This window comes from Scyliorhinus torazame, chromosome 8 (genome assembly GCF_047496885.1).
Source record: "Scyliorhinus torazame isolate Kashiwa2021f chromosome 8, sScyTor2.1, whole genome shotgun sequence".
Classification (NCBI taxonomy): domain Eukaryota; kingdom Metazoa; phylum Chordata; class Chondrichthyes; order Carcharhiniformes; family Scyliorhinidae; genus Scyliorhinus; species Scyliorhinus torazame.
Genome location: NC_092714.1, coordinates 247,198,323 through 247,217,804, shown reverse-complemented (window position 1 = coordinate 247,217,804; position 19,482 = coordinate 247,198,323). Strand labels below are relative to the sequence as shown.

The 19,482-nt window shown below is 42.8% G+C and overlaps 1 protein-coding gene across 3 annotated transcripts in view; it reads right to left on the bottom strand.

Annotated features, from left to right (window-relative positions):
• Positions 1–19,482, bottom strand: part of LOC140428506 (proto-oncogene tyrosine-protein kinase Src-like) — a 238,701-nt gene that overhangs the window by 54,856 nt on the left and 164,363 nt on the right. The window contains exons 4-6 of one of the 3 annotated variants that reach the window (XM_072515060.1): positions 15,585–15,599; positions 9,689–9,787; positions 1,940–2,043 (exon numbers count right to left, since the gene is read on the bottom strand). In XM_072515060.1, coding sequence (XP_072371161.1) covers positions 1,940–2,043; positions 9,689–9,787; positions 15,585–15,599 — 218 coding nt within the window. The remainder of the gene's footprint in view (positions 1–1,939; positions 2,044–9,688; positions 9,788–15,584; positions 15,600–19,482) is intronic. The other 2 variants (XM_072515059.1, XM_072515061.1) reach the window with 2 other exon arrangements.

Here is a 19,482-nt window from a genome sequence, read left to right as displayed (position 1 = left end):
CGATGTCACTAGCTTTCGGAGCGCTGCTCCTTCCTCAGGTGAATGAAGAGGTCCATTCAGCTGAGGAAGGAGCAGCGCTCCGAAAGCTAGTGACATCGAAACAAACCTGTTGGACTTTAACCTGGTGTTGTAAAACTTCTTACGGTACATTTTGTGTAGCATCAAATGACAGCGCATATTGAGAATAGAGTGTAATTAGGCCTCCTTCCCATGAATTTTGTCCTCATGTTGTTGTCTCGATAAGTTGCCCATATTCAATGGCCAATTTCAAGCCTCATCTCAAACCCTCTATCTTCAATTACGCAATTTGTAAACTGTTACATAAACGTTTATAAAACGGGACGTATCCCACACAGGGAAGCTTTTTGTTTTTACGATGGACACTTTCTGCGTAACATTGATAATTTTATCACTATATTATACCACAGCCGCACTTTACAAAGCAATATTGAAGTAAAAGGAATGCAGAGAAAGGAAGCAGTGAACACATAGCCTGAGGACATCACTTTCCACACCCTACGATTCTGCACGCTACTTGCAAAGAATTCCTCCACACACTTCATTCAGAGAAGACCAAATGTATTTCAGGTTGTTGCAGCAAATTGGTAACGTTTACTTACGAGTTACAAAAGGCATAAATCACTTAAAATCAGGTTTGCGATCGCAAATATTGGTGGATCACCCACCCAAAAAAAACCAACTACAAATTAATTTACATCCTTCCTCTCAACCCTCCCCCCCAAACCTTACTGACTGCCGTTTTGTCATTCTCCCATCTCAGGTAGTGTCAAGCCCTGCTCAATTTTATTCAGCAAATCCGAGCATGTTCACTGACATCAGTGTCATAATGTACACCAGTATATCATGGTGCAGACACACACACACACACACACACACTGATGGACATGCAGTGGGACTAATCAGCATACACAACACTGCAGCCAATCACCAGTGACAGCACACGCACTATAAAGACAGGGGACAGGAGAGTTCCCGCTCATTCTAGTAGCAGCCAGCTCGGAGGACAGAGCTCACAGCCTGCAACACAGACATTCACCATGTGCTGAGTGCATCACCTGGTTAGGACTAGGCAAGGGTCAACAGTTAAAGCTGGTATTGCATTTACCCACAGTTCAAGTATGTTAATATAGTTAACCTTATAATAAAATAGAGTTGCACCACTTCCAGTGTTGGTGACCTGTTTGTGATCCAGAACACCCAACACATCAATCAGCTTGTTGCAAAATAGGTTTGTCAAAATGTTGACATCACAGGAAAGAGAACATGACAATCTCTGAAAGTAGCACAAACACCACTTCCGGACTATGCTGTCTTTACTTGTCCTATTTAGAACTGATTGGTACTTGGGTCACTAGTTGGCCATTTGCTGAAACTATGACTGGTTCCTAAGTAGCCACAGTGTTAACTGGCAAGCTGGTCTTAAATCTTACACATTAAAACCGTAAACCAGTGACATTGCACAAAGGTCACTGAGAAACCCTCCTGGGCCACTGCAAATATGGGCAAAACGACAGCAATAGTGAGCTGCTTATCTTACAATTGCCTCAAGCAATTACACTGTTCAAAGACCAAGAAGGTCTGCTCCAAGACATCTTTCAGTACACCCCTAAGCAATCACATTTCCAATTTTTCGGCTTCTGTGATGAATGGATTTCAGCTGATTTGGGTTCATCTCCTTGAAGGCGTTATTGAGACGGACGGCCCGACAAGTGGAAAATTGCAGATTTACGTTGACTTGTTCCGTGGTACATTAATACACTGATACACTTCATTAGTAAGAGCTGTGTGCACCATGCCATTTCAAAACAATAAAATCAATTGTAACAGTCTGAGCAAGCAAGATGCAGAGTCTAGGCATCCGGTTCAATCAATCAATTTACAAAAGGAATTTAATCATTTGATTTTCAGTCATAATTACCTTTTGTGGTCTCACTCTCCCGGACCAAAAAGGTACCTCGAGGATTTTCAGGACTTAACAGCATTCGCTCCGATTCTCTTCGAGTAATCTTTCCAAAATACCACCTGAAAGAATAATGGTCGGTAGAAATGGCCAATCATTTTGAGTATAAATGCAAATTATCCATGTGCTTCCTGAGATTGACCCTCACATCAGAATCCAAAACAGCTTCAATTCAAAGATGGTACTAACAATTGCTGAGAGAGTAATAAAGCAGGATTGAAAGATTACCAACTAACCTGGCCCCCTCTACTCCATTTTGCTGTAAATTCAAATGTATCACACAGAATGATGATCAGAAACCATCCTAAGCAAAAGGAAGCTTTCTCTAATGAGATTAGCAATTTGGTAGATTAACTGTGCTCATTGTGCTTGTTGGAGAATATTGCAACTTATTTTTTCTCATGTTGCATTAAATGTTTTAGTAATTAGTGCCACAATTTTGTCTTTTTTTTAAAGAAGTGTCAAAACTCGACTCTTCCTTTTATTTCTTAAAATAAAAATAAAAATTTTTAAGTAACCAATTCATTTTTTTTCAATTAAGGGGCAATTAAATGTGGCAAATCCACCTACCCTGCTCATCTTTGGGTTGTGGGGGTGAGACCCCTGCAGACATGGGGAGAATACCCAAAGATGTGCAAGTTAGATGGGTTGGCCATGATAAAATTGCCTCCGAGTGTCCAGGGATGTGCAGGTTAGGTGGGGTTACAGTCGGGGGAAGTGGGCCTAGGTGGGCTGCTCTTTCAGAGGGTTGGTGTGGCCTCGATGGGTCAAATGGCTCCTTCTGTACTGTAATGATTCTATGATTATGCAAACTCCACACGGGCAGTGACCCGGGGCCGGGATCGAACCAGGATCCTCGGCGCCTTGAGGCAGCAGTGCTAACCACTGTGCCGCCCTTGACTCTTCATTTTAAAGCTTACAATGTAAGGACTGAAGATTGCATAGCAAAGAACACAATCCTCATTTGATTTTAAGATTATACTGGATTGGATCTTAAAATGCACCTTTAATTTAGAAAGCATTTCTCTTGTATAATTCAAATAAAGATCTATCTTTTTTTATCAGATTGACTGAACAAGCAGCCTCATTTAACTCAATAATACAATAACATGGAGTTAGCACTCTTCTGCCAATCTTTATTAAAAATGTCAATAACATTACCATACAAAGAAATCATATTTTGTCCAGGCATCGACTTTTCCACTAACATTGTTAATGGTGAATTTCCCCCCAAGAATTGTTTCCCAGGCAGATACTGTAATAGAAGCCAATCCCTTGGGTGATTATGTAAAATAAATGGGATCGATGGGCTTTCTTTCATGATCTGTTGCAGAATTTCAGAGAGCATATGGCTTTTTGATGTGTATGAGTTTGTGTCCTACTTGGAAATGCTTTTAGTCCCTTGATAGTAGGAAGCTTCAGACCTTTGAGAATAGTTGTCTTTCCTCAATATTCACAGCTCCCCTGTAATTGCTGGGCCCAAGCTCCATTCCAGGACTTGAGCACATAAATCTATGCTGACACTTCGGAAGAATACGGAAGGGGTGCTACATTGTCAGAGGTGCCATTTTTCAGACGAGACATTCAATTATTGCCCTGCCTATTAACATGGGTCATAATTCAAGAAAATCAGTGGGATTTTCCTCAGGTCCTGGCCAATATTTGACCTTTAACCCACGCCATCAACTGGTCATCAATCTCTATGTCTTAGTGGGTCACTGCTGTGCAAGCACCAGCTGCCAAGTTTACCGGCAGTGGGCTACAGTTCAAAAATAATTCACGGAGTCTCAACACTTTCAGATGTCCCCCAGGCTGTGAAAAGAGACATCCGCATGTTTTTATTTCATCCAAAAATCATTTTAAAATGGTTTCCAACACATCAAATTAGGCTTGAGGGGGATGGGGGAGTGAGCTTCTTTCAAGGACTAGTTACTTCACTCTACCTCTAGTTTAACAGTAACTAGCTCCAAGTCAGCTCAATAGTGAGTATTTTTTATGTCAGGCTCTCCCTGTCTGTTTGGCTATGGGATTAGGGTGAAGCAGGGCGGCAATTTCTGGGCCAGAATTATACCTCCCCCCACCCCAACCCCCACCACTACCCAATAGACAATTTAAATCAACAGGTCCGTAATATCTTGCCAGGTGAGAGGAATCATCAAATCCTGGCCCTCTTGTTTTAAAAGCTGGGAACTCTGCAAAAAAAGGCCACAGCAACAATGGAAGCTCCTTCCTCTGCATGCAAGCCCCTGCGCTCTCTAATCTCTAATCTGTGCAACTTTGACAACATAAACTGCGATCTGAATAAATTGTGCAAACATCAATATTTAACAATAGATTTTGAGCTGCTTATGGCAATCGTGAGATGGCAGTAGTTGTGTTTTCCATGAATAATAGGCCCTGGTAATCAGCAAGCACCAAATCATGTTTCCAGATAGTTCCACAATTTTGTCACCAACAGTGCCAGTTAAGGTGAGCTGCTGCTTTAATGTCAATAACACATTTACATTATTTTTGTAACTTACATCTGTGTGTCCAAATGACCAACCATGTACAACATGCAGACCCCGCGCCATCAATAATACATATGCCCCCTAGACAGCAACTTCAATAATTCAGGAGGTTGCCTGTCTCTGTGCATGGATTTGGAAATCCATCAGAGCATAAATTTTCCTCTCTGCAGGTCAGAAGGAGATGGTTTTCAGATTGTAACGTTTTCACCAGCATCCCAGTAACCCTTCCCCCGCCGTCTTCCCCCCCACCCATTCTAAAGACTGGTGCTGCAGATTCCTCGACTCCCTCACTGCATCCCCATTGTGAAACACCAAGCCTGCCAGCTGTGCGGACACTAATGACCTGCTGTGTTCAAACAACTTAAGAGATCTTTCCTCTGGAGCTGCAGCTCACTGAGTTTAACCGCTGAAGTACTGTCATGCCTTCCCTAGCTTTCTGAGGTACATTTTTTTTTCACATGTTCCTCTACTATTTAAAATTCTCAATTTTTTCCCCCTCAACAACATATGTGATCCCCTGCTTCCCTTAGCACTCTCAAGGTCAGAGACTGCTCATATTTGTGCTGGAGCCAAAATGGGGATTGGCAGCTGTTTTATTTAATGATCGCCAAGGCTTTTTTTTTGGCTCCAGGTGCCTGGATAGTTTCATTGCACAAGGAGAGAAATTACGATTTAAATTCAAGCACTTATTAATTTTCCTGTATCTCAAGTTGCCGGATTACTCCGAGATCTCAGCATTCCAATCTATGATTCATTCAACAAGAAGGCAAAAGGCCTTAGCAAACCACTAGCCCTACAATCCTTTTCGAGGCAAATCGGAAAAGAGGATTTGATATGCCTGGATATCCCTGGATATTCAGTTCCCATCCCTGGTCACCATAATCCCGACTATATCATATCCGATTACATCTATTTGCCCAATTAATTCATCCACTTTATAGCGAACGTTCCCCGCATTAAGGCACAAATGCTTTTCTTATTAACATTACTTACGCTGTTCCCACTATTTTTCACTGAAGCCCCGTTTGAATCTGGCCCTTCATTTATCTGCCTATCATTTTTCTTATTCCTCTTACTGTCTTTTGTTCCTGTCCATGATTTCCCCCTCCTCTGACTCCCTGCATAGCTTTCCACCCCCCTGCCATTTTAGTTGAAACCCTCTCTAATCACTCTAGCAAATGCTCCCTCTGCGATATCAGACCTGGTCCTGCCCACATGTAACCCATCCAATTTGTTTTGGTCCCACCTCCCCTGAACTGGTCCCAAAGCCCCAGGAATGGAATCATTCCAACCCCCCCCCCCCCCCCCCCCCCAACCCCTCGCGCAACATCATTTCTTCAGCCACGTATTCACCAAATCTATCCTACTTCTACTCTGACTAGCATGTGGCATTCCTAAAATCACTTAGTTGGAGGTCCTACTTTTCAACTTACTGCCTAACTCCCTATATTCTGCTTTTAGGACCTCTTCCCTTTTATTAAAGTTACGTTGTTTGTGCCAATGTGTACCACAACCACTGGCTGTTCACACTCCCCCTTCAGAATGTCCTATAGCTGCGCTGAGACATCCTTGACCATAGCACCAGTGGGAACAACTTATCATCTTGGGGTCTAGTTTGTGGCCACAGAAACACCTATCTATTCCCCTTACAATTGAATCGCCTATATCTATTGCATGCCAGCACCTTTTACTCCTCCCCTGTGCAGCAGAACCAACCAATGCTTTTGCCCCTTTTCCCTGAGAGGCCATTTCCCCTCAACAATGTCCAAAGCGGTACATCTCTTTTGCAAGGGAATAGCCACAGGAGATTCCTGCACTGCCTGCCCAGTCCTCTTGCTTTGCCTCGTGGTCACCCATTCCCTTCCTGCCTGCCTGTGGACTCTTAGCCTGCTACCCGCAGTGCCCCCAGCTGCCGCTCCAGATCCGAAATCCGGGCTTCCAGGAGCTGCATCTGGAGATAGTACCTGCACACATGCTGGGCCTGGGGAAATGTTTCCGACCTCCCACATAGAGCAGGAAGAGCACACCACGACTTGAATCTCTCCTGCTTTGACTTGCCTCTTTAAATTAAATTAAACCTTTTGAAGACACTTAATATCAAACAATATCAATTACTCTTGGGCCCTTCTTCCCAGCACCTCATCATTACAGAATGTAGCCCTTACAAATGATGAACCACAAAATAAGACTTTAAAAACTAGAAGGTATAAAAGTATGAAATACATACCCGTCCGTACTCACGGTACTCAAAGGATCAAAGACTCAACAAATCATTTTGTTCCCTCCTCACGAAACTCCCTCAGTCACCAAACTCCAACTTAAGCATTCTACTACAGCCCAAAGCAGCACTCTAGTGCAAACAAAGTTAGCACTGTATGATGGCCTGCTTTTATACTCTCTGAACCTAGCCTCTGAAAACTAATTAACTAGTTGTAGCTGCAAGCAGAGCCTGTATAAACCTTGTTTTAAAGCTGGCCTAAAACACACATTCTTCCAACTCAAACAGCAACTTTTAGTCAATTGCTAAATTAATGAAAGACTAGACTTTTGATAGAAGTTAACACTTAAATTCCCATGGTCACAAAAGGCCAACTTAAGCACTCCAACTGCAACCCAAAGTAGCACTCCGAGCCTTTGACTTGCTCTTTGACAGAAAGGGGGTAACATGTAGGCAAGAGAGAAAATATATTCCCTTGCTCCGAAAGATAGAAGCAGCAGAACATTTGTGAAAGAGGAAAAACTCCTAAGTCTTAATGCTCATTGAGTTTTAGGTGTGTTTGTACAAGGAACGCAGAAAGTTAACATGGTGCAGCATGTAATTAGGAAGGGAAGTAGCAAATGCAAGGGTCCTAATACTGGTACCTGTGGAATTCCACTGCAAACATTCCTGCAGCTCGATAAACATCCCTTAACCACATCTCCCTGTTTCCTGACACTCAGCCAATTCTGTACCCATGTTTCTGATGTCCCTTTTATTTCACGAGCTATAACTTTACTCAAAGGTCAGTTGTGTAGAGTTGTGTAATGTGTAGAATTGTGTCAAATGTAATTTAGAAGTTCATGCACATCCAACAACGTGCACTCATCATCCCTCTTTCAGTTTCAAAAACTCCAGCAAGTTAGTAAAACATGATTTGTCACTTGAGAAATCCATGCTGGCTTTCCTTTCATTAACCTGCATTTGTCCATGTGACTAACTTTATCCTGAATTATTGTTTTTAGATCTTCTCCACCACTATAGTTAAATTGATTGGCCTATAATTACTAGGCTTATCTTTACGCTTTTTTCTGAACAATGGTATAATGTTTGCAGTTCTCCAGTCCTTGGGTACCACCTGTGACTCTAAAGAAGACCAAAAAAATCAAGGCCTGTGCCTCCACAATTTCTCTCCGTATCCTTGGGTACATCACATCTGGTCCCAGTTCCTTATCAACTTTAGTTATTGGTTAACCTAGCCAATTCTGCCACCTTTTCAATTGCGTTGCCTCCACTTTTTACCGTGGCTTGGATAGCATGATATTCCTTGGTAAAGCTGGATGAAAAGTATTCATACCTCAGCTATGCCCTCTACCTCCATGTATAAATTATCTTTTTGGTCCCTCATCATCCCTCTTCCTCCTTTTCACTATTTATATGCCTATAGAATACTTTCAGATTTTCTTTTATGTTAGCTGCCATTCTCTTTTCATACTCCCTCTTATTTGGTTCGTTCCTATCCTCTGAAACTTATATATTCAGCTTGTTTTTCAATTGTAGTTTCTACTGACACCTGTAATAAGCACACTTTTCCTTTATCTTACTTTATTTCTCCTTTGTTATCACAGAGTCATAGAATTTGCGGTGCAGGGGGAGGTCATTCGGCACATTGAGTCTGCACTGGCCCTTGGAGGGTGCATCCCATCCGGGCCCGCGCCTCCGGTCCGTCCCCGTAGCCCATTCACCCCACCTAACCTTTTTTGGGGGGACACTGGGGGCAGTTTGGCGTGGCCAATCCACCTAGCCACATCTTTGGACAAAAAAAAAGGAAGGGAAATAGCATTTTGGTCATTATTGCAAGTAGATTGGAGTACCAGAATAAAGATGTCTTACTACTGTTGTACAATGGAGGCTGTGTAGGGGAGGTCTGACCGAGCCGTCTAAGGTGTTGGACCTTTGCGGGGGCGTGAGTTTGAATCCCACCACTGTCAAATGGTCTTTACACTCGAGAAGAGATAGATTTAAAAAAAAAAGATTTTAATGGCATGAAGTGTTATGGGGAGAAAGCAGGAGCACGGCATTGAGACAGAGGATCAACCACGGTCATATTAAATGGTAGAGCAGGCTTGAAGGGCCGTAAGGCCTACTCCTGCTCCTAGTTTATATCTAAACTTGCGTTTATGCTGCTTTTAAAGTCAGTCCTTTATTGTCCAGCAGAATCATAGACCCAGATTTCTTTCTGACCCTGCAAATCTGCCACTAGGATAAAGGAACCAGAAAAGCTAGAAGCCAGCTCAAAAATGCCAGTGTTCGACAGATGGAATTTTGTGTGGATAAGTAGGAAATGGTGTGGTCTGCATTACCCGTGATGGTCACTCTCCTTTCCCATCCATACCAGTTAAATAGCCTGCTAGGCTTGCAGATAAAGAAAGATGACTTGGATGCAGTATGAGGCCCAATGGCTATCGTCCATATCTCAGCTTGAAACAGTGCTGGTAAGGGAGTAGGGAAGGGGATGGGGGAAACAAATGACATGCTCTTTTACTGTATCCTGTTAAAATAAAGTCAGAATTGTCTGCTCATGTCTGTGAAGCCAAACAAAGCTGTTCAAAGCAAAACGAAATGGGCAGTAAGAGTTGTGTTTGAGAATGCTATTGATTTCAAAGGACATCATTGTGGAGATTGCAGATTTCATGCTGAAGTAATAGCACTGCAGTTCTGGCAGAATTGACGGAGGGAGAGACAGACAGACAGACATCGTACAGCTAGTCCATTAGTCAGGCAAGCGGAAGAGCGGAGTCTCTGCCAAGCGTCGAGCCAGCAGCTGGAGTAGTGGGAGGAGACTGTTTACTGCATTATCACATTGTGCTATCACAACAGAAAAGAACCAGGATATCTCTGTTAAATATTAACACAAGGTTTCAAAGCATTCTTCTTTAAGAATGTTGCTTTGAATTATTTTAAAAAAACAATTTATCATGTCTGAAACGAATTATTTACTCTTCAGCCTGAATGGAGTCAGAAGGTGCAACATAATTGCTGGGGATATATCCAGTGTTTCCAGTGACGAGGGAACGGGCTAACCACCAATCTCCTTCCCTGCAAAACATAAAAGAGATGGGGAAAAAAAAGAGCATTATGATGCAGTTAACCATTTCTGTCCATGTTTCAAATAAACGTTAACATGAAAATAGCTGACCATCCAGCTCCAACGACAGACTCACACCAGTACCGGGGGCTTTTAATAAGCCATTATGAAGAAAGTGTTGAAATTCAGAAAATGCTGGGATAATCTTCAGTCAGAATCTAGGGCGAGTGTTTTTTTCTCCTTCTCCATTCTCCTTTTAAACACATGAGGAAAACGTCTGTTTTCTCCACCATCCAATTAGAGGAAAATGTGGACAATATCATGGAGGGAAAAAAGATCGTAATTGGTTGAACTTGTCTTTCCACCTTTGCGTTAAATGCAAAATATAGTCCACTTGACTCTGACTGGATTAAGTGTGCTTTGATTGAAGACAAGCAACTAACCTGAACATCAATATTCATCATTGATTTCAGACTGTGGAAACATTAGGCATTCAAGTGGCACCAGTCATATTTTGCAACAAGAAAATGTCTGCCAGCTCGGCAGGAACCAATGTTATCAGTACTTCTTTCCCACGGAGTAACTTTAAAATGTAGTTGGGATGTAATTGGATTCAGTGCTAGTAACGTTTACACTTCCCGTGGCACAGACATTGGCCGAAAAATACCTGAAAATAAAGTCCTGACAGCATCACTGGAGATGATTGTATTGTTTGAACTATTTCACAATCGGTTCTTCCACCTTTTCAAATTGTTGAAAAATGCTGTCTTCCCCAAAATAAAATTGGACAAAATTACACAAAGCATAAAAATAAACAATTTCAAGTAAAAGTTTCCCAAATATAAAAAATAAACATCCCGCATATTTGCTGGCAAATGGAACGCAAATTTGGTTTTCATGGATTTAAAGGGTCACTCTCTTCACTATTTTATTCCATCTTTGGAAAGGAAGAAAAGTCAAAAGAGGCTTTGTACCAGTACAAATAATTGTGTCCCACACAAGTGCCTGGGTGGTTTGTTTAAATGAAATTGATGTCTTGATATTGTGTATTAAGAAACAAAACAGGGAAAGAACAAACAAAGAACAATACAGCACAGGAACAGGCCCTTTGGCCCTCCAAGCCTGTACACCATGGTACCAACCTTTGCCAATACTTTCAGCACTTCCTTGTGCCTTATCCCTCAATACCCATTCTATCCATGTGTTTGTCAAGATGCCTTTTGAACGCCGTTAATATATCTGCTTCCACAACCTCCCCTGGTAACGCGTTCCAGACACTCACCACCCTCTGTGTAAAAAACCTGCCTCGCACATCTCCTCTAAACTTTGTCCCACAGACCTTAAACCTATTCCCCCTGGTGACTAACCCGTCCACCCTGGGAAAGCGTGCCTGCCCAGGAAAGGTTTGTCCATCGTTGCTTTATAAACATTCTGCCCGTTTAAATGATCAATTCTTCTCTTTTGATATTCTGAAAGAGCAAATAGTAACTTTGCTAAAGCTCCTTAATATACACAGGCAAACTATGTAAATATAATTTTGTATCATCTACCTGCGCCTTAACAACTAGTTAACTGCCCAATGTAGTAGCTTATGGCTGTCCAGAAAAATGATTAGTTTTTGAGTAGTTTATGAAAAGTGCTTTGAATGCTGATGTCTCCTGGCCTTGGGTCAGTCTGTACAACTGCAAGAGGCTTTATCTTCCTCCTCAGCACCTATTGAATCAGTGTGCTACACATTGCAGGGCATTTCCGACATGCAACAATCAGCTTGTCAGATGTGGCTGCAGATATTGGATTCCTTCCGAATGTCAGTGAATAAACGTCATTTACAGCTGCTTTAACACTTTTCCGTTGTAATCTAAAGACGCATGTGATTCAATGTGGCTATGAGTGAACCCAGTTGCAGTATGTGGGAATGCATAATTTATCCACTCTGTTGCTTTACTGTGATTTCTTGCTCTGCTCCATAAAGAGAAACAGAGTTTTATAGCACCACTCCTGAATAATGACAGCTGGGTACATTTAAGCTCTTGCATCTCCATTATAATACACAGTAAACACCATCATTTTTAATGCAACCATAATAATTCCCACCTAACTTTTGAGCAGCTTTACAACACGCTTTCTGATAAAGCTTACACATCCAGCTGACCATCCAATCATTTCCTTGGTCTTACACTACAGAAGAGTTAAAAGTAGCTACCCATTCAGGATATTCTCACTAGCCAAAGGATTGGTTGTTACCGTAAATCTATTATAATTCAGGACATGCAAAATGTAGAAAGAGGCTTCCCCCCTCTTCCACGGACAGCCATTTTAAGCCAAGGGTTCCAGTGCTCACTCTCACCTTGCAAGGCTGGGTTCCCCATCTCATTTACAACGTGTGGGAAGATATTACAGAGAACATAGAGCACTGGAACAAGTCATTCAACCAGTTAGCCCACACCAATGCTTTCGCTCCTCTCAAACTTCCCCCCCACCCCACCCTTCCTTGTTCATTTGGTCAGCACAGCCCTCTGCTTCCTTCATTTACTTATCTAGTTTGCCCTCAAACGTACCAATCCATCTCAACTACGCCCTCTGCCAGCAAGTTCCACATTCTCTTTTTTTTAAATTTTAACATTTTTCCAATGAAGGAGCAATTTAGCGTGGCTAATCCACCTCCCTTGCACATCTTTGGGTTGCGGGGGTGAGACCCACGCAGCACCGGGAAAATGTGCAAACTCCACATGGACGGTGACCCGGGTCCTCGACGCCGTGAGGCAGCAGTGCTAACCACTGTGCTGCCGTGCCGCCCCGAGCTCCGCGTTCTCATTGCTCGTGAGGCAAAGAGGTTTATTCTGAATTCCCTATTTGATTTCTCGGTGAAAGCTTACACGGATCGTCTCTGCTCTACCCCAAGATTTCATCGTTTTAAAGTTGTCTATTAAGTCACCCCTCTGTCTTCTCTTTTCGAGAGCAAAATGACCCGCCCTGAATATCATTTCCTGATACCAGACTGCTGACCTGGGGCCCATCCACTAGCAGCGGTAGCCAGTTTGGTCAATTAACAGAGCCAGTTAGGGCCACTCTCTGAGTGTTTCAGGCAGGATGCAGGCCTCCTGCTGAGGCCATGGGATGGAGACAGACTGGGAGCATGGCGACAGTGCTCCATCTGGCTAGGAAACCTTTTCCTACATTCACCGTAGCATAGAGCCACAGCCACTGCCACTGGCTGTCCAGTGGAGGAAAGGCGACCTCTTTGATTTTAAAGATGGACCCTCTCCTTCCTACCAATATCTGCAGTTCATACCTCGGATGGTGGGGTTGCTGATACCTCAGTACTGGAATGCCTGCTAATGGTCCTACAGCCTCAGGAGCCTACCCGTTGCCCTTAATTGGACAGGGCTTCTGGAGGCGGCCATTTAGTTGACCGTAGCCTCAGAAATTGCCCTCTGGATCTGAACCAACATTTCCTTCAAGATGGTGGGATCAGGACTCACGAATGAATTCCAGCCCAATGTTTTCAAGACAGAAGAGGGGGAAACTGGCAATACGAAAAATCAACTATTTACCAGAAAAACAGTGACACCGTGAGGACGAGGAGTGCAGCGAGCATTAGCTGCATTAAAGAAAATATTAAAAAGTTGTGATCTATTAAGTGAAGTGGGATAAAGAGGCAAGTTCTGTTCCTGTCAATCTTCAAATAAATATCAACTGCACTTCCCTGGCTAATCTATTGTAAAAAAAAAAACATGGGCCAAAAAAAGAGAGATTTTCTATAAAATGTGAGGTAAGCTTGGTCCAGTTTTATTAATGCAGCTAAAAATGAGCCAATCACAAAAAAAATTACATCACAGCGTCGATCGAGAGTAACCTGATTTTATACAACTATTATGGTGACTTTTGAGGGTTGGTTTAGCCCAGTTGGCTAGACAGCTGATTTGCGATACAGAGCGAGGCCAGCACGCGGGTTCAATTCCCGTACCGGCTGAGGTTATTCGTGAAGGTCCCGGCTTCTCAACTTTGCCCCTCGCCTGAAGTGTGGTAATCCTCAGGTTAAATCACCACCAGTCAGCTCTCCGCCTCAAAGGGGAAAGCAGCCTATGGTCATCACTTTAATTTACTTTATAATGACTTTTTAAAAAAAATACAAAGAACCATTGCTGAGTTATATTAGGGTAAGGCAGGCAGTTTCGAAGTACATTTTAAAAACATACATTCAAAGCTTTGAAAATGTTTGACTAATGCCTTTGCCTCCAATTTTTAGCACCTCCTCGAAGGCCTGGAAACAAGGTGCTACTGCCAATAGTGATTAGAATTCCCGTAGTATTTTATTAATATGCCAGTAGTGAGATTAGTTTGAGATGGGAGCACAGTCAGTTTTGTGGGCGGACCTGGCTTCAGGCACAATGCCTTTTACAGCAGCACCTAAAGAAATCGCAGCAACTTGATTTTTGATGAATACGATTTACACTTAAAATTCCGCATCCTCTTGTTATGCCAATCGTGCATGAATCAAAACAGAGCAGGCATTCTACCGTGTAGTTAACACTTCCCAAGTAGAATCATGAAAACAGCAGAATGTTATCCCTTTAATCCTCAAAAGGTTCCATCAGTAAATAATAATCTCACTTTAAATGGTTGCAGGTTTTCCTCCGTGTGAAGAACGCATTTCAGAACTCTACTTCTTTCTGAGACTTTCCCTCCAAGACGCATCAAGTTATCAGAATGTTTCCTTGGAAAGAGCCACCATTTACAAGAAAGGTGAAAGCATTTGTGAATTTTCAACACCTTCTTCAGGGCTGTCTCCACACCGAGAGCTGAATCTCAACTATTTTAGGCAGGCAGCCACATGTTGTGAGCACAGAAACAGATTAACGCGAAGCCACACAACAGGCTTATTTATCTGCAATAATTGTAAATCACAGCCACAGGCTGACTGGCATCCTATGCACTGACATCATGCACATGGAAAGTTTTACGAATAGCCAGCTCGAGATCAATCATCTGTGTCCTGACCTAGTGGCATCAGGCATGGGTGAGATTTTAAGTGTTTGGAGGCATAATGCATGTTCACGCACTATATTAAAACAAAAAGGAACTGATGGTAGCTTACATACATAACTGAAGATATTTAAATGCCATAATTCAAATTATCCGATACACTGTGCACAGAATGTTACGCTGTGTTTTTGCCCAGGAGGCTTGTTTTGCTCTTAAATGAGAGCAGCCGTCATGAAATGGCATGGCAATAAGTGCATGCCTCCAGATCCTAGGAGTTCAACTGTGAAATCTGTTAGTTATACAGTCTAGGTTTTCAAACCAAGGTCTCTGGACCCTAAGGGCTGCCACCAGTATCCGCGGAATCAGCAGATTCCTGACAGCTATCAATCTTCTGTACTTGTCGAGTTGGTAGAACGTCAACAAATATGGTTTGCTGCAATGATAGCGCCAGAGCTGAAAGAGTCAACTTCAGCGAGGCGAACAATGCACTGCGGCTGATTAGCTGCCCTTTGGAGCTAATGATAATTAGGTAAGGGATATGAAGGGTGGCCGATCAATTGCCCTGCTCTTTCACACCCAGTGTGGAAACTGAAGAGCTTCACCTTCTGTCTGAAGAAGTGGGTGGGGGATCGTCTTCCCAGGAGCTATTACAATATATGCAAGAAATCCCCTCACACAGTAAAATTTGAAACCCTCCCCTACTGCTCTACCATTTAGAATTAGAAATTTCATCGTCAACCACAGTGTTTGCATTCAGCAGTTGCGAAAATTTATAAAGGGGCGACATATTATAAGAGGATAAATAAAGACAACAATACAGACCTGCCATCCAATCTCCTAAATTTAATCAATGTTGCATGTGAAAAAAGAAAAGGGGATTAGATTATACCTTAATATACAAGTTATGCCTTTGAAGATAAGAAGTAGTTACAATTTGTCATCATTAAAGCAACACACAAATTTTGCTGTTCAGGAGCACTTCCTTTCCAAACAATTCCAACCTGGAGTTCTGTAAATCTAATAAAAATGGTGGATTTGCCATTCATTGCGAGCAGCCATTAACAGCAGATAGCCAGTGCCTTTTCTTATTAGAATTTGGTGTTGCGCTTCTTAGGAATTACCAACACATGGAGCCAATTTTGACTCAGGGTGCAAAAGAAAAGGCACTACAGATTCAATCGCGCACTGTAGATCTCTTCCGACTGCCATTTCCATCGACTTCCATTGGGAGACTTATATAATAAATGTCTCCATCAGCTCCTTCTGCCTCACACCGACACTGGAGGGCAAAATTATCCTCGGGGTTTTGTTCTTCGTTTTAAAAATCTAAAATTTAATTTTCTTTAACACATACAAGAGTGTGTTAAAGAGCCAATCAACTCAGTGCCATAAGATTAGGGGAGGCATGGGTGGAACAGGTGAGCAGGGAAGATGCAGAATTCTTATCTTCTATAAATTTCAGCCAACGGCGCAGCAGTTAAAGCCATTTATGGCAGTCTGGAATGTCCCTTTAAGATTTCCTTAAAGGGGCAGTATCTGTTCTCTCTGATAAAATCTGGAGAGGCAATTAGGCCAACTTCACGTACATTATTTTTGAAAAGAACTTTTCCTCAGAAAAAGTTATTTTTGTAGCGAGAATTATATTAATTGTCCAGTAAACTTCTTCCTGAATGCCTAATTGTAACACAAGTAACAAAGTACGTAAAAAATTTCATTCACTACATTCCTGCTGAAATTGTACTGAACTGTTTCACGAATCCTGAAGGTTTAAAATATGAAGATTGTAGAATAGGAGTCCAATCATTTTTCCCTGCCCTATCCCAAAACTCAGCCAAAGTGATTTTATGCTGGGATAGCTAAGGATAATGAACTGTGCGTACAGTGTCATTATGCAGGAAAAATGGCCTCACTAATTGTCTCTTCGCTGACACTTATAACCATTGTTACACGGAATGAGTTATAATAGTTAATCACTGAATTAATTGTATCTTCCTATGCAGCCAGTCATTTTCAATTTCTTAAAATTGACTTTCTAAATTATACTGCTAAAATATAACCTTTAAAGCAGAGCGAAAGACTGATCAGAAGGCCGTTCCCCCCACTTGATTCAGTTCTCATTTGCAGTTGTAGTTCTAGGTGGAGGAGCTAAGTGGAAGCCAGGAGACTCCATTAAGGCAGTGCGAAAAATCAAACTGAGTCATCCCACTGGTATGAGCAGACAATCAGGAGGATGTTACACACACACCCTGTTGAATACTGAAGACATAAAACTTGTGCGGACATGCTTGGAACAAAAGGAAAATATGCGCACCCTGCCTGCTTACTTGCTCACATACACACAGAATTCTTCATGGTTACTGAGATGGGCAGCTGTAGGCAGAGTCTCCCCGAACAACAAAATACTTTCTCCTTGGATTACTGATCGAAGCATACAGGGCAAGACGTTTTCCCCACACTGGCTTCCCTCCCTTCTGGTGGTGACCCTATGAAGCAAACCAGGCAGGGTCGAAACCCGGCTCTTTTAGTAGAATTGGTCCCCTTGCTGCTACTCTAATGTTAGTTTATTTTTATTTTTTAATAAATTTAGATTGCCCAATTAATTTTTTCCAATTGAGGGGCAATTTAGCGTGGCCATTCCACCTAGCCTGCACATCTTTGGGTTGTGGGGGCGAAACCCACGCAGGCACGCAGAGAATGTGCAAACTCCACACGGACAGTGACCCAGAGCCGGGATCGAAGCTGGGACAACGGCATCGTGAGGCAGCAGGGCTAACCCACTGCACCACTGTGCTGCCCCCTCTAATGTTAGTTTAGCTCAGTTGTAGCACTCTCAACTCTCAGTCAGACAGTTGTCGGTTCAAGTCCTGCTCAAAGGCTTGAACATACAATCTAAGCTGACATTTCCGTCCACTACTAAAGAAACACTGCATTTTAAGAGCTGAGAATATTAGAGAGCTCATCTCCCCATTAAGGCAGAGGATAAGGATCAAAGCCACCATTCAAAAGAGAAAAGGAGTGCAGCACTCAGCCACCAGCACCAAAACAGGTGAATCGCCTAACTGGTGTTTGTGGGGTCTTGCTCGGGACAAATTGGCTGAGACATTCGCCTACAGATGCTGCATTTCGAACTTGCTTTGTCTGCAGTTTGTATGAGATGCTTTTCAGAGAGATGGGGTGCGAGCTAACCAAAAAAGGTCCATTCTGGGCGGGATTAGAGGGACCACTCCTTACACCCCACTATGTAACATCACTCCACCTTTGCTCCGGACCTCGGCGGGGGATGACCTGCCATGGCCGCACTCAGTCGCATTACCTTCTCAGTGCAGGAAGAGTTCGGGGCACCACTGACCATTCCCCCTGACCAACTCAGGGGGATCCTCGAGTCCCCTGCACACCACGTCATTGAGACAGGGCAGTCCTGGGCCCGATCCCCGGTGTCATGTGAGAGTAACTTTAAGAACTGGATGTTTAAGCAATGTACCTTTAAGAACTGGATGTTTAAGCAATGTACCTTTAAGAAAACAGTGATGTCATAGAGTGGGTGGAGCTCAGTTCAGCCATTTTGAAGTTTCAGTTAAAAAGTGCCTGGCTAGTTTTGCTGAGAGCAGCTAAAAAGTGTCTGGCTGGTTTTGCTGAGAGCAGTTTAAAAGTAGAAAGCGAGTTTGAGACAGCAGCTTGAGAAGTTCTGGTTTGCTGTGATCTGCTTGAAGGGAGAGAGCCAGGTTTGAGAAAGCAGCTTGGGTGTGTCTGTGTGTTTCCAGAGAGTTTGCAGGAAGAAAGCCAGGTGCTTGAGCTGAAGTCAACCAAGCATATATATCTCTGCCATAAAATAGAAAATATATATTAACTGTGACTGGTGTGTTACTGTTTTGAAGGTTTGAAGCCTTTTGGATGTTTGAAGGAACATTTTAAGGAATTATTTACTGTTGCAATATTTTCTGAGTTATCTTTGAAGTAAGGGGTGTTAAGAGATCCAATGCTTATTTAAGATGTTAAGTTGAGTTCATGAATAAACAGTGTTCTGTGTTTAAAAACCCACGTGTCCATAATTGTAATCCCACACCTAGGGAAAAAGCCGTGTTCTAGGAAAAGCAACAAATCCATTAAAGGGAGAGGTTGGTTGAACTCCATGATACATTTTGGGGTTCTGAAAATGCCTCGCCCATAACACCGGCGTGGGCAAAATGCTAGCTGGACACCTTCACACTGCCAGACTGGCACCCTGGCAGTGCCCCAACCAGCCTGGCAGTGCCAGGCTGGCACACAGGTTACAGTGCCAGGGTACCCAGGTGGCACCTCCAGGGTGCCAAGCTAGCTTTCAAGCTCACTTAACTCTGCAAGTCTGGGTCCCGCCTATTCTGGGGTGGATCCAGATCGCAACATAACGGCTGCTGGGGAAATGCCGGAAGAGGTCTCTTGCGGCATCTACCGACCGCGCCCCATCCCGGGAATTGCGACACGCTCGGTAAATCACGCCCATGGCGATCGTCATACAGTACAATTTCTATTGAGCAATATGTCCAGTTGCAATTTTAACTGATGTGGCTTGAAAATAAAATTTAAAAGCATAAAGCATGTTTCCTTAATAAAACAATTCAAGATGTTGGAAAACTGGTTATAATTTGACCTCAATCAAACACTGAATTGGATTTCTTAAATGCGCAACAGTAAATTAAACAGTAATAGACTGAATGTTTAGGTAAAACGATAGAGAAAGGTA